A 14,643-nucleotide genomic window follows, 5' to 3' on the forward strand; every position below is an offset into this window, starting at 1 on the left:
AAGATTGCAAAAAATTATGGATGGTGAAACATGGAGAATACTTCTTTGGTGGAAAAAGGAACATACCTGCATGTAGATGTTTGATATCCACTTTTATTGATATCAGATAGGAGGTGAAAAGGTAACTGAACTTGATCTTTGGCATCACAGTTTTACAAGTTTTCTTTTTCAGTATCCTTTCTTACCTAGATCATGATATTGTCCACCAATGCTGATCTTTGGACCTCTGTAAACTCATATTACAGTCAGTACTGGAGATGGTTCTGATAACCCTATGTCAGGATAAATTCAGAAGCAGTGCCCGTCTGTCCAAGGAACAAACACCTGTAGCAGTTAAAAACAAATATATAGATTTAAGTTATGCAGTAGACAGATATTCTCAAAAGTCAGCTGGACTGGTTTAGGTATTCCCTCACCATCTATTCATCTCTGCCTGTGGCAGAGCCGACAGAATACCTTTGGGGGAGCTTCCCCAATCTGATTGGTCTGGAATAATCTCAGACTGGTCCTCCAGCAACACCAAGGGCTCACAAACCTGTGCCAGACAATGAAGGAATGTCTGTCCTGGGCTGAGAGGGTCTGCCTGTGGAGGAGGAAATAAAAAACCACTCACCTCTTTCTTAGCACAGTGTGTTTAACCTGAGCACATACAGCTCATGTCAAAATACCAGGGAAGATGAAGAAACTGTTGATTTCAGCTTGGATAAACAGCTCAAGTGCAAGCCTGTAGGGAAATGGATGTGTGTTCCATTTGAAATTGCAGATCAGCATGTTTTAAAACCCTTAATTAATTTATATGCTAGTCTGAAATAATACATGTGAAACGTACCTAACGGTATGCAAACACAAAAAGCCTCTAAGCTGGAAAAATAGTGATATCTGGGCTGTTACTTTGTGTCCTTTCAGCACAAATTAAACTGATGCAGATACATTTTTACACTCTAGTAAGTGTCTTTTACAGATGGTTGTATTTTTCCTAAAGAATTTCTGAGCTGTTTGATGCTGTTTTTGATCTTAGAGATGACAGCTACTGCCATGCTGGCCAACTAATCAAATGAAACACTTTTGCAAGACAAAATTACCTGCTTTCCCTAAGGAATTTTCATGCCCATTTATTATAGTCTGTACCTGCCCTAGAGAAGAAATCTAAATTGGATATTACCTGATTGTTCAGAAAGTGCCAGCTTAAACTTTTTAAAGCCTTACTTGAAGAGCTAATACTGTTGGAGGCTGCCTTTTCTCAGAAATCTATTAATTGGCCCCTGTTTGCACCATGTAGGAAGAGGTTTTTGCATAGGAGGTGGAAAAGGCAGGGTTGTTAGAAAATAAAAGGAGAGAGACATGGTGTCTATACTTTATTTAACCCCTTGTATGTTGCAGCTAATGTTCTGAAAAACCTTAATGCCCCTTTGTGATTTGTAAAGTTTTTAGGAAGGGAATTTTCTTGGAATACACAGTATCTTGATTTCTGCTTTGGGAATTGAGAGGAAAATATTGATGTTGGAGGACTTTGTTTACAAACCCAAGCCAGCCCAGTGCTAGAAAATGTTAGACCTGGCAGGATACCAAAGCTACCTCAGAGCCTCAGGTAAAAGGGAGTCAGTCCATTAGGAGTGAGAAATAACCAAGCTCTGTTTTCTGTGCCAGGCAGCCTACATTGCCACAGCAGTCTGAAAGTCCAAATACTGATTTTTAGGCTACCAGACCCAGAATAGCAGAATAACAACAACTTGAACTTGTCCACCTTTACAGACTTCTGAGTCATATTAAAATAAAATGGACTCCACCCTTTGCCACCATCATAAAAACCTGCTAGCTTAAGTTTAGATTCAGGTATGATGTAATGGGTTTAATCAAAATACTCTCTGGTTAGTGATGCTGTCAAAATCTCAGTGCCTACAAATGATCTCCATGTTACAGGTTTCTTTGTGTGCCATGGTTTTCCTAAAGGGCAGCAGATAAAACAGAAGAAAGCAAAGGTAATACTTGCCATGCTTCATCTTGTAAGGTGATGTCAGTAAGGCATTTATTCCTCAGCTCATACCTCAGCACCTTACTGCATCCTGAGATCGAGAAGTAGGTCATGTGAGGAATATGGAGGAATAAACTACAGACCAGGAATTCCTTGCAATGCAGACTTTCTTAAAAGGGGACAAGACCCCATGAGGAAAGCAGCATATCCTGCTGCATTCTTCAGAAGCAGCCAAATCTATGGTTTTGGTAACAGTTGAGCATTGGAAGCAATCCATATTTCTCCTTTACATATGAAGTGACTTCCCCAAGTGAGCACTTGTATCAAGGAGACAACTGAAACAAGTCCACAGGGTCTGCCACATATCTGATGTATTTGATCAAAATGCTCAGAAGGAGCTCTTGAAGCATTTGGCATGCTCAGCAGGGTTATGCATCAAGCACAGTTCTGTCAGATATCCTGTGGTGTGTTGTCTTGGCTCTATGCTGGCACTGTCCTAAGACTACTACTGGAATTTGGGAGTTCTACTAAAAATGTTCATTGTGGGTTTTCCCATTTCCCCTTTATTTTTGTTGGCAGGCCTGCTTCTCAAGAGTTCTGTATCACAGAAGAAGGGCGGGTAAATGCAGCAGTCCTTCAGCATTCAACAGGCCCAAATTACAGCACCTAGTATATCCAAGAATCCAGATTAAAGTTGGCAGGTGCACATGGAGAGCATGTGGGGGCATTGCTGCTCATCCTTTGCTGCACTCCATGGACACAGTGCATTGCTATTCTCAGGCTGTCAGCAGTGACCCTGTCCTTCTGCCACCTTCAGATGACCAGACACAGCAAAGGACAGGGCTGGGCCAGCCCTTAGTGTGTCAGGAGGTGTGTGGAGAATAGCAGGGATGGATCACATGCAGAAGTTATTCCTGCTTGTGGCTGTTACCCAGCTTTGTTTAAGTTCACTGCAGTAGGAGGGAATACTCTCACTAACAAGGTGGATAGGAGAGACAGAGAAGTTGTGCTCTCAAAAACAGAGGGGCTAGAAGTGTGTGTCAGCACCTTTCACAGAGATGTGTGATGGATTCATAGCCCATCCAATCCAGGAGTATCATCTAGACATGATAACTAACTCACTGTTATCCAAGGTCACCCTGCATTAGGCAGCAACTGCTGTACAACCAAAAAGAGTCCAGAGACCAAATAGGGTGCATCAAAATAACAATACTTTCTTCAACTCTTTTGGAAATGAAGTACGTAGGGATTGCTTCTGCATCAATATAAAACATTCTTCTGACTTTAAACTGAAAGCTAGTATTTTAAGCACAACAAGAATCACTGGACAGTAAAAACTTCCATTAAACAAAATTTTCAGAATAGATACTGAATTCACAGTGTCTTACATTGTGCCTGATTAAATTTTTAATGTGTTTTCTGTAGAACAATTTTTACCCGGTGAAAGCAAAGAGCAAAGATGACATTTGGTCATATGTAACTGGTTATAATGCCAGTATTTAAGGTCATTTGTTGTAGTTCTCAGAAGAGCAATCAGAAAAATTCTATGAAGAGTCTGATCACTATAAAAAAGAGTAGCAAGTTGAGTGATGCCTTAGGAGACTTCATCATTTTGAATGCAACTCATGGGAAAAAAATCCAATAAAGTTATGAGGTACTATATGCTAAAATACTTAACTTCATATCCACCCATTAGCAAAACATGAGCCTCCCCACCTTAAATTTCAGGTTGGACTTTGTATGCCATACACAAGCCTTAGGGCAAGACATGTTTTAAATAAATAATGTCTTGTTGTTTGTGTATACACTGCTCCTTTGCTGAGATCTGTGTACTTACTGGGCGGATCATAAAGCAAGAAAAAAAATAGCTCCTTAACAATAAACAGTACAAGGTAAAAAACTCACCTTATTTGTCCCCAAACTTAAAGGACCGTGTAACCACATACCTTTATGTCTAGAGGTTGGTCAAGGGCAGCAGGTGTAGGGAATATTCAGTGTTTCACAAGGCAAAATACCACATTTAGATGTAACTTGGGAAGTTTATCCTGATTTTAAAAACTAAGTTACACTGTACTTGAAGCTGTACCCATATACTGTTCACAACAGAGATCAGTCAAAACACAAGACTCTGAATAGGACAAAGAAAAAGAACACTAAATTATTTTGAATAATAATTAGTTTGAATAATAACTTTTTTCTACATATTCTGTCTACTATATTCCATACGAGGAACTCAAAGCATCATGATTGATAATCATCTTGTCAACCCTTGGAGGGAAAAAAAGAGCAAAATTTCCACTTTCACAGTATTGAAGTCCACAAGAGCTGCTTGTGCTTTGCTTCTGTTATACCATCAGGGACAGTGGTCACGGTGGGATAGGATGTTTTGTTGCAGCAGCTTCTGTGGTCACACTCTCAATTTTGAAATAGTTTGCATACCATGAGGGACACCTGTCACACAGGCCTTGGGACTTCTACCTTTTGTAAGAAGCAGGTACTTAGATCAGAAAAGCTGCCATTTCTTCACCCTCCCTACAAACATCTCCTCGAGGCAGTAGTTTTTTGCATATTATCAATGACTCACTTGTCCACATAAGGGTAATATTTGAATAATCAAATGAAGGTAAGAGACTGAATGGGCACATTTGCTGTGATGCTCCTGTGTTTTATTACAGCCTTCTGTTGTGGTCAGGAGCGTCAAAGCTCTGGTAACAGCTAATGACAGAGAACTGAGATCACAGAATTAAAGCTCCTGCTTGCTCTCTGCATTTGGAATACATGGGCTGAACCCAGACCTGCTGAATCTGCAGCTGCTTGCCTGGGCTCCCCTGGGGTGATTATTTTTTCAGTGACAGCACATTGTCTATCTTGTTATTAAGAACAAATCTGCAGCCCTAATATATGGTGTTTGTGTTACTTAAAAGTATCAAAATTCTAAAAGGGGTAGGAACCAAGTCTATGCTAAAGACAAAAAACAGATGTCTCAAATGCTTTTGCTCCCAAGTTCTGTCTTGGACTTCACAAAAAAAAGACCAATCAGAACTGCAGTGTTCCTTCTCATTTGCATTCTGACAAATGAGCATCTGTGAAAAGCAGTGGGCTGGTTTGGGGAGGGAGAAAAGTGTTGGGCAATTTAAGCCACATGAGCTCTGTGGGATATGCATAGAGAAGTGGAAGCCATTTTGTGGTAGAGCTCTTCGAATGAAAGGGAATCTGTGGTATTACCCTTTCCATTTGCAGAAACACAAGTCACAGAACAAAACGTGCCTGCCCTCTACATGAGAAGCTTTTGTAAACCCCAGGGGAAGTTTGTGAAAGTGTTTTGTGGCATGTGTAGCTCTCTTCTTGAGAATAATCAGTGTAGATGGAAATGGAGCTTCCAAATAAATGCACTGCATGCATTTAACTCCTTTGCCAAAATCCAGGGTTGAAGACAGAGTAGCTTTATTTTACAGTTTACTGGTTTGTGGAGCAAACTGGATACCAGGATATATATTATTTTCCTACAGTCACTGAAATCAAAATAATTATTTAAAAAATAAAAAAGTGATCACTGGGACATGTGCAGCCCTTTCCGTCTGTGAGGATGCCTGTTTCAAGTCTGCAGTGACAGAGACATGTAAGAGGAACAACTAACCTTGAAAAGACTCACCCAGCTCTCATCCTTGCTGGACCAAAGATCACTTTGTGTACACAAGCAGATCTGTGTCATAACAGCCCTCCTCGAGGTGCTTCTGTGCCACTTGGAGGAGAATCATCTCTCAGAATCACTAAGGCAGCAGTCCCAATTCTTGTCTGCTTTCCTGGGCAGTGTCACCTGTGGGTGTTTGTTTCTCATCCCACACTTACAGTTCCTCTACTATTATTCTGTATTATTATATGCTGGGGAGATGATTCTGCCTCTTTACTCCACTCTGGTGAGACCCCACCTGGAAAGCTGCATCCAGCTCTGGGTTCCCCAGCACAGGAAGGACATGTACCTGTTGGAGCAAGTCCAGAGGAGATCACCAAGCTGACCAGAGGGATGGAGCACCTCTCCTGTGAGGAAAGGCTGAGAGAATTGGGTTTGTTCAGTCTGGAAAAGAGGTGGCTGAAGGGTTACCTTACTGCAGCCTTGCAGTACCTGAAGGGAGTCCACAAGAAAGACAAAGAGAGACATTTGAGTATGTAGTGACAGGACAAGGGGGAATGGATTCAAACTGAGAGTAGGTTTAGATTAGATATTAGAAAGAAATTCTTTGCAGTGAGAGTAGTAAGATACTGGAACAGGTTGCTCAGAGAAATTGTTGCTGCCCTGTTTCTGGAAGTGTTCAAGATCAGGTTGTGTGGGACTTTGAACAACCTGGTCCAGTGAAAGGAGTCCCTGCCCACAGTACATGACCTCTGTGATCCCTTCCAACCCAAACCATTCTGTGATTCATTTCTGTTTGCATTGTTTGATGTCAAGTAAATAGAGTAAATTAAGGGAGAATTGTCTGAGATGCTATTAAAAAATCCCCAACCAATTATGTTTATTTGAAGCTTTTTTGGCTGCTCCATATTATTATCATTTTAATATTAAATAATTCCTTTTTGTTTCCCAGAATCTTGCTCTCTGATGTCCTGATTTTTATAGCTTGTGTGTTGCCACAATATTGTAATACGTTTTACAAGTATCTTTTTATAGAATGAGCTGGGTTTTAAAAAAAGAACCACAAAAATAACAAAGCCACCAATGAACTACTACTATTTGTCAGTAGTCCTTCCTTTTTCAAGCAGAATGGGTGCCCTCTGCAGGTAACTGTTTTCAGATGAGGATTTTGGATGTGTGCCTCCTATTACTTCTGAGTGTCAAGGTCTTTCCAGTATCAACCTGTACTATTTTGTGTGTTTTAAAATTGATACTGCAGTCCTGGCTGCAAATTCCAGCAAACAAATGGCACTGAGTGCACCAAGCAGCTGGTTTGCATCTGAATATGATTTTTCCCTAAAGTGTGGGTGTGAGGAGTGGTGTTGGAGTAAATATTTTTCCTGCAATTTGACAGTGTTTTCATCATTAGGCTGGGGTTTTTTTAATCTTGGTTCATGGCAAGAAGGTGACTGACTATAAGGTTGCAGTCTGCCTGCCACCAGAATGAAATGAGCAGGCAAAAAGGCTGCAATCTAAACACTGCTGAGAAGGCATCTTTCTCCCTTAGAGAGGTCTTTGTGTATTCCACCTTTTTTTTTTCTCTGCAGTCAGTAGTGCCTATGCAGGTTACAGTGTTCAAGGTCTCTAGACTGTGTGAAGGGGGAGCTGAGTGCCTCTCTGAGGCCAAGTGCAGTGAAACAGCCCTTACCCTGGCTCTGTAGCACAGGGTTTGCTCACTGACACTCCAGGACACTGTGGGGGGACAGGAGGGGAGAAACAGGGATGCTGGTGAGCTCTGAGCTGTGCTTATGCCACACTGGCAGTAGCAAAGCCCTGCAGCTGGGCAGCAGCAGGAGCACAGCGAGTCTGGGGAGCAGGAGAGCGTGTGGGGAGCAGCCGAAGCCATCAGCTGCCTGCCTCTTCTGGAGGGAGGGACAAAAGGCCTGAGAGCAACCCAAGTGCAACTGCAATCTGAATTTGAGTATTTGTTTTCTCTTTCCTATCTCCCATCACTGCAGCGACCATCTCCTAGCTGAACACAATGCTTCACCTTCACCTCACCCCAAAATGCTTTTCTGGCACAGCCAGCCTGAACATTATCACCACCACCAGTATCCCACCAGCAACAACAGCTACCTGCGGTAAGTGAAGGATGGGGGTGATTTTTTATCATAATAATTATAATTATAATGCTATAATACACAGGACTGCAGAGTGTATCTGCAACCTTTGCTAATCCACAAGCTGAAGCCTTCAAATAGAGCTGATGATTTGAAAGTAATTGGAACAGTAGAATCAAAATGGTAGAGGTCTACTTTGCAGTAGTCCTACAATTTTCACAAGCTACGTCACTGTATGTGCATGCTACTAATAGTGTTAGGAATGTTTTCCTGCTTAATATGATGTTCACAGGTGTATTTGGTTTGGTTGGTTGGGATTTTTTAATTACATTTGCAGTCTGTAGATAAAACTCCCTTTATATGAAATAATACAGACTTAGAAGTACCTTGATGTCTCATATCTGCTTTGATTATTTGCTGCAGTTCAACTGATCTGTGGAACGAGGGGTTTGGGCTGCTTGTCATATCAGTGCAGGGTAAATGTTTTGCATTGAAATTCTCATGCAATATACAGCTTATTGCATCAGCATATTCCTGTGACCTGTGAACCTACTTAACCTCTGCATGATTGAAATATTATTTGTGTACAGTATTCAAATTTTCTTATAGTTAAAAATTATTGTGCTTCAACAAGAGCTAGGCTCATAGATTACAGATAATCTTGATGTTAATTAAGTTTCAATTTATAATGTGGTTCACTCTTTGTATTAAACTTTAGCTTATTACTTTTTGGCTGAATAGAATGTACATAAACATAACAGTGTTTAATAATTTATCTTGATGTGGCTCTTACTGTATTGGTAGCCTTGCAACTATTGCTGCATCACAACATCACAAGTTCTCTTGCAGAATTGTTGAGTAGCATGTTTTTACTAGAAATGTGTTAAGTTTTAGATTTTAAAACAAGCAAACCAGCCAAAAAGAAACCCCAAGGAATTGAGGCTATATTTGGGTTCCAAAGCCTGAAACTAATGAAACTGCAGTGGAGTTTTATAAAATCAATCCATCTCAGTACAAAGGTGAGAGTGATCTGAAATTCAGATTGGTTAACACAGATAGCAAGCACAGCACTGTTTCTATTGACTCAAGCAATAAAGCAGAAATGAAGGATGGGTGCTCGAGTTCCCACCTTGTTTACAAGTGACACATGCGGCTCCAGCACAAAAGGAAGCAAGCCACAAGGGAAAGTGAGGGTGCAAAGTGTCACTCCTCCAGTCTTCCCTTCTTCAGCCACAGGGATGTTGGTCCCCTCACAGCTTTCCTCTGGGCCTGTTTACTCCATGTCCTTGCCTTTCCTTTCCTTGCCTTTGCTCCCTATATTTGCTTCTATTTTCCCACCCTTATCTAAAAATCTGCCATTTGAGTCCCTCTGAAGTTGCTCTTCCCACACACTGTTGAGCAGCTGCCTTTAGGTTTGGATGGCAGCCTGCATCTGTGTTGTGGGACTGAAATACAGCATAGGGGAGGCCCTTCCATCAATTATGGGCTGTGTGCAGGAGCTGATCTCTAATGAAATTGCCCCTCAAGGCCAACTACCTTGAGGAGAAAGAACACAAACCAGTCCAGGCACGAGGCTTCAGTCTGCTCTTAATCATTGAGTTGCTTGGCTCTGTCCTCAGTGCACCTTTAGTGAAACAGCACACCTCAGTCCCACATCTGGGCATCAGTAAGGCTGCTAGAGAAGCAATCGGCCTCAGGGGAGGATGCCAGCCAGCAGCAGTGATAAACAGATGGAGAAAGGAGTGTCCCAGGATCCCCATATCCCAGCAGAACTGCACTTGGAATGCTTTTTTGCAAAAGCAAAATTGAATTGGCAAAATCAGACTTCCACTGCCTGCACTTTCTCTCCATCACATCATGTCTCCAATTCCAGTCACTGGGTCTGCAGAAATGGAATGGCAGGGCCACAGACAGTGTTGTCTCTGACAAGTTAGACTTGTGGATCTGGCTTGCTCAGAAGCAATTTGCGTGCACTGCTGATCCTCAGCTGAGGATGTGAGAATGGCACTGATCAAGGAACCTGCCCCAAAGAAACACATCACAAGGCTGTACTTGAAAAACAGCAAAAACCAAACAATGCACACCTCTACAAAACTTCTTCTGAATGAGCCAGGGATACAAATAATGCTGAAGAAAAAATACTTTCCCTTTAATATTCATGTTTTAACAGAAAAAGGGCATTTTGTGTCCTAAAATAGGTAAAGATAACATCTGCAGAAAAACTAGCAGTCACCTTGTTTATCATGGACAAGCTACACCCAACTTTTAAAGACTGAAATGCAAGAGGATGGGTTTCACTGTGTCCTCTCAGGATGCCCTCAGGAATGATTGGAATTTATGTCACAAGAAAACAATTCCCAGTATCAAAATCACCAATTTATGATCTCGTAACTGCTGTGTAGCTATGTTAGCATAGGTCTAGTGAGCAGAGAAACCAGTTTTGCTATGCATAAATCAAACTGTATGTGGCCTCTCTGGTCTTATAGCCTGTCTTATCTGTCAGAAGTAGAAAGTGCACTACTTCAAGTTTCCCACAAATCTTCTTTTGTAAAACTTACAAAAATGGGGGTTTGTGTTGTTTCTGCTGCCTGGGTATTGCTGGCATCTTGTCAGGCACAAAAGAGGAATTTTGCCTGTGGTAATTTCAGTCCTTCTCACTCAAAGCTGTAACATGGTAGCTAGTGCCCACCTTAGTGGCTTGTCCATGAGCCCCTGCCTTCTTAATAAATTTCACTTTTTCTAAGCTTCTCCTTATATGCAGATGAGCTGTTCATCTCTGCCCAGACAGGCAAAGAACTGTTACAGCAATTACAGCAGGAATAACACCAGTACTTTTTTTTTTTTTTTTTTTTTTTTGAGAAGATGGCAGACATTTTAACTTACAAACTTTCTTTGAACACCATAAATCATGGTCGGCATACCTCTCTTTATCTTTGAGGATGCCATATGCACATTTTGAACAACAGCTAGTATTTTGTTCACCATTAATGAAGTTAGGGCCTGCCTTTATCTTTTGCAAAACTTGTGCAATTGTACTTAAAGCATGTTACTATAGGATGAAAATCCATTTTACAGTCTTAACAGTGTTCTGTCTTAATAGTTTTTACTCCACACATAACACTTTAATGAAATTAATAGTAATAATGAAATCCTAAAATTATGTAAGTATTCTCTGAACTGTTAAATATGAAGGGAATTTTTTTGAGAGTAGAGAGGGGCCCTCATCAGTGTGTATCACTATCTGAAGGGAGGGTGTCAAGAGGACAGAGCCAGGCTCTTAGTGGTGCCAAGCAATAGGAGGAGAAAGGCAATGGGCAGAAACCAATCCACAGGAAGTTCCACCTAAATATGAGGAAGAACTTCTTTACTATATGGGTGACTGGAACACATTGCCCACAGAGGTTGTGGAAGTCTCCCTCACTGGGGATATCCAGGAACAATCTGGATGCAATCCTGTGCCATGTGCTCCAGGGTGTCCATGCCTGAGCAGAGAGGTTGGATCAGATGACCCAGTGTGGTCCCTTCCAACCTGACCCTTGTGTTCCCCGAGGATCCCTTCCAAGTCGGAATATTCAGTGAGTCTCTGGGTTTTGGCTGTTTTTCCGGGAAGGCTCCTCGGTGTACTCTGGAAAAAGCAACGGTGCAGCGGTTTGGGTTAGGCCTTAAAGCTTATCCCCGCAGCCATGGGAAGGGACACCTCGCACCGAGCCCGGCTGCTCAGGGCAGTCACGGCCCCTGAGGTCGCTGGGAGCGGTCGGGGCCCGGCCAGCAGCGGCCATTCGGGGCGGGGAGCGGGACCCACGGCCCTGGAGGTCTCTGGGGAGCGGTCGGGGCCCGGCCAGCAGCGGCCATTCGGGACAGGCCCGGGCGCCGCCGCCCCTTCCCGCTCCCGCCCCTGCAGCCGCCGCCGCTTCCGGGGCGCGCTCCCGCCATGCCGCGGGCCCGGGGCGGAGCGCAGGCACGGCTCGCTCTCGTCACGCTGACGTCACCTGGCGTGAGGAAGTGCCTCCTCATTGGCCGGGCTTCCCCCTCTCCCCTCCGCGCCTCTCCCTGATTAGCCCTGCCGGTGGGGCCCAGCCAATCGGCGGCGCCGATGGCGGCCAGGCACCGCCCCGGCAGGCGCTCGGGGGTGGAAGCCGCCGCCATGTTGTCGTGAGCAGCGGCGGCGGCGGCGCTGCGGGACGCGCCGGAGCGGCGGGCGCGGGCCCCCGGGGCGGCCGTGACCTCCGGCGGCGGCTCCTCCCCGGCGGCGGCTCCTCCCCGGCGGGCGCCCGCGGTGCTGCTGCTGCTGCCGCCGCAGCCTCCCCCCTGCGAATGATGCGGCGGGAGGCGCCGCTGGGCTGGGTCGGAGCTCGGGCGGCGGCAGAAGCGGCGGCGCTGGGCAGTGTCCGGTCGGAGGCGGCTGCCGCCCGGTCCCCAGCGCCCCGTGGCGGCCGGGCGGGCGCAGGATGCTGAGAGCGACCCCGCGCCCTGGTCGCGCTGCGAGGAAAGGGCCCCCCCGGGGCTGAGCGCGGAGCCGCCCCCGTCCCCCCGCCCCGCACGTGCTTTTTCCCCGCTCTCCCCCCGTCTCCTCCAGCCCCCTCGCCCGCCCGGCACCGCCTCCCCGGCGGCCCCGGTGTGAGCGGCTCCGCCCCGTCCGGCTCCTCCCGCGGCGGGAGCGCGGCGGGGCCGGCGGAACATGGCGTGGGTGCTGAAGATGGATGAAGTGATCGAGTCCGGGCTGGTGCACGACTTCGACGCCAGCCTCTCGGGCATCGGGCAGGAGCTGGGAGCCGGTGCCTACAGCATGAGGTAGCGCATCCCATCCCATCCCCGCCGCCGGGCGCCGCGTCCCCGCCGGCCTCCTCGGGCCGCGCTGCCCTGCCCGTGCCGTGGGCACGCTGAGGCTGCGCGGGAAGCAGACGGAGTTTCTCCTTTCCCCCCACCTTTTTTCTTTCTTTTTTATTTTTTTTTTTTTTTAACTCCTTCGGCTTTTCCCGAGGCGCGGGCCCGTGCCGGAGGGGCTCCCGCCCTGCCCTGCTGTACTGGCAGGTGGCGGCTCGGGAAGGGCGGGCAGCCGCCTGCGCCGGGGTGCTGCTCCTTTTATATGCCAAATCCCTGCCCTAAAACTGATATTTCGGTGTCTCTTCGGGGTGTAACCCGACCCTGTGTTCCAAACTATGGTCGTCTTACACTCGGCAAATGTATTTCTGTCGTGATAAAGAATAGGTGTTTCCTGCCGGGTTTAAAAATGTTATTTCTCGAGCAGGTAAACGTTGTCGTTAAGAGTGGTAGTATGGTTGTACTTTATTCAGTACTTACTCTGTATTTCTGTGTAGTGATGGGGTTTTTCTATGTAGTGTGTCTTTAATGATGGGGTTTTTTTCCTTGCCGTGTAGGTCTCTGTTGGTAGCCAACTTGGCGGTTTCCTTACCTCTTGTTTGTTTTCCAGGTTTTACAAAGTTAGTGTTTAAGTAGCCTTTGGATGTGCCTTTTCGAAACGAAGTTAAAACTGTACTTGTTTGAGTAAATTTTAGCTTGCTCATGGGCAGAATGTGTGGATTCCTGAGTGACGACTTAGTGTGAAAAAGAGAAACTGTTTTGGAGGCAACGACAGACATTTTAAGTCCAAGGTTTTCGACAGGGTTTGTCGGTGTTAAAGGATTTTGTCTGGAGAAGTAAAACACTTGCATTTGATAGTTTTGATGGTCTAGCCTGTATAAAAGGCACGTTCTCTCTCAAGGGAAACTGGAGCTTGCAGGTGACCACAAGCTTCATCTATTATGTATGCTTTAAGGCAGGACATCCCAGGTAAAATGTTTGGAAGTGCAGTGTCTTTGCTGGAAGTTACAGAAAAGGGCTTCTGCTGGACAGAAATGAGGACACTTTGATAGTGTTTGGTATTGTGAGTTCGGTGGATTTATGGTGGGACATGTATTTGATGGGGGTTTTGTTCTGTGTGGGGTTTGGATTGTGTGTTGGTTGGTTGGTTTGTTTTTTGTTGTTTTGTTTTGGTTTTTTTTTTTTAAATTAAAAATAACATTGAGAACTTGCCAGTTCAGAGAGCGAAGTGATTCATTTCTCTTGATGAGAATATTCCTGATTTTATATTCAGCTTGTCTGGATTTTATCCCACTTCTGTCCCGTTTCTGTCTTTGCCTTCAGACATTCATCCCATGAAGTGGTGTGCCAGTTTTTGTGGGCAGCTATGTGGTTGTTGCCTGGGTGGGTTCTAAGTGCAGACATCAATGGAAAATGCATGTGCTCATGTTCAAGAGCTGCTCTTCTCTATCTTGATTCAGTGCTTTCTAGGATCTCTTATGATTAAAAGTTCTGCATTTTGACTGTTAGGTTTTTCTATATTTTCCTGTGTATTCCTAACTTCATTTCTCATCCTAGTAATGCACCTACTTCAGTTTCTAGGAACTGTAAGAAGTATCATCCTTATTGTTGTGGGATAGATTGTTTTTTTCTGGTCATATAATCCTGTTATGGTGGCTGGCTAATAGGCTCGCATATACCTGCCTATTAGGACATTTTGAATTACCACAGAAAGAGTTGTAGCCATTAAAAACAGCACTTCAAAAGTAATATTTTATAAGTTAAGCTATATATTAGTCTTGAATCTTGTTATGCACTTCCTCTGCAGAGTATTTTTGGAAAACATACAGAGTAGTAGTAGTATTTGTAGCTACAGTCACAGACCCTATAGTTCAAGAGGTCACCTAATTGCCATCAGTGTTTGTTGGATTCAGATTCTCAGCACAATGTAAGTAAGTTATTCTATATATTGGTTAGATTTCTACTTCAGAGAAATGATGGCCTGTCAAGTGATGTGAGAGGGGAAAACCAAAAGAAGTGGCAAAGCATGCACAGGAAGGATACTGCTCTGTCACTGTTCATTGTGCCACTGGAAGTTAATTACTTGTCACTTGCTAACAAAGCAAAAGAAGAAAATTAAA

At 44.5% G+C, this 14,643-nt stretch overlaps 1 protein-coding gene across 4 annotated transcripts in view; it reads left to right on the forward strand.

Moving 5' to 3' along the window:
- The first annotated feature begins 12,320 nt into the window (after positions 1–12,320).
- The window catches only part of UBP1 (upstream binding protein 1), a 34,773-nt gene continuing 32,450 nt past the window's right edge, over positions 12,321–14,643 (forward strand). For 2 of the 4 annotated variants that reach the window (XM_054273602.1, XM_054273601.1), the window contains exon 1: positions 12,321–12,493. In XM_054273602.1, the coding sequence (XP_054129577.1) occupies positions 12,381–12,493 (113 nt within the window). In that variant the 5' untranslated portion in view covers positions 12,321–12,380. The remainder of the gene's footprint in view (positions 12,494–14,643) is intronic. The other 2 variants (XM_054273600.1, XM_054273603.1) reach the window with 2 other exon arrangements.

Source organism: Melozone crissalis, unplaced genomic scaffold, assembly GCF_028551555.1.
Source record: "Melozone crissalis strain CALT ecotype California unplaced genomic scaffold, PUWL_Pcris_2 ptg000016l_1, whole genome shotgun sequence".
In the NCBI taxonomy this organism is placed as follows: Eukaryota; Metazoa; Chordata; class Aves; order Passeriformes; family Passerellidae; genus Melozone; species Melozone crissalis.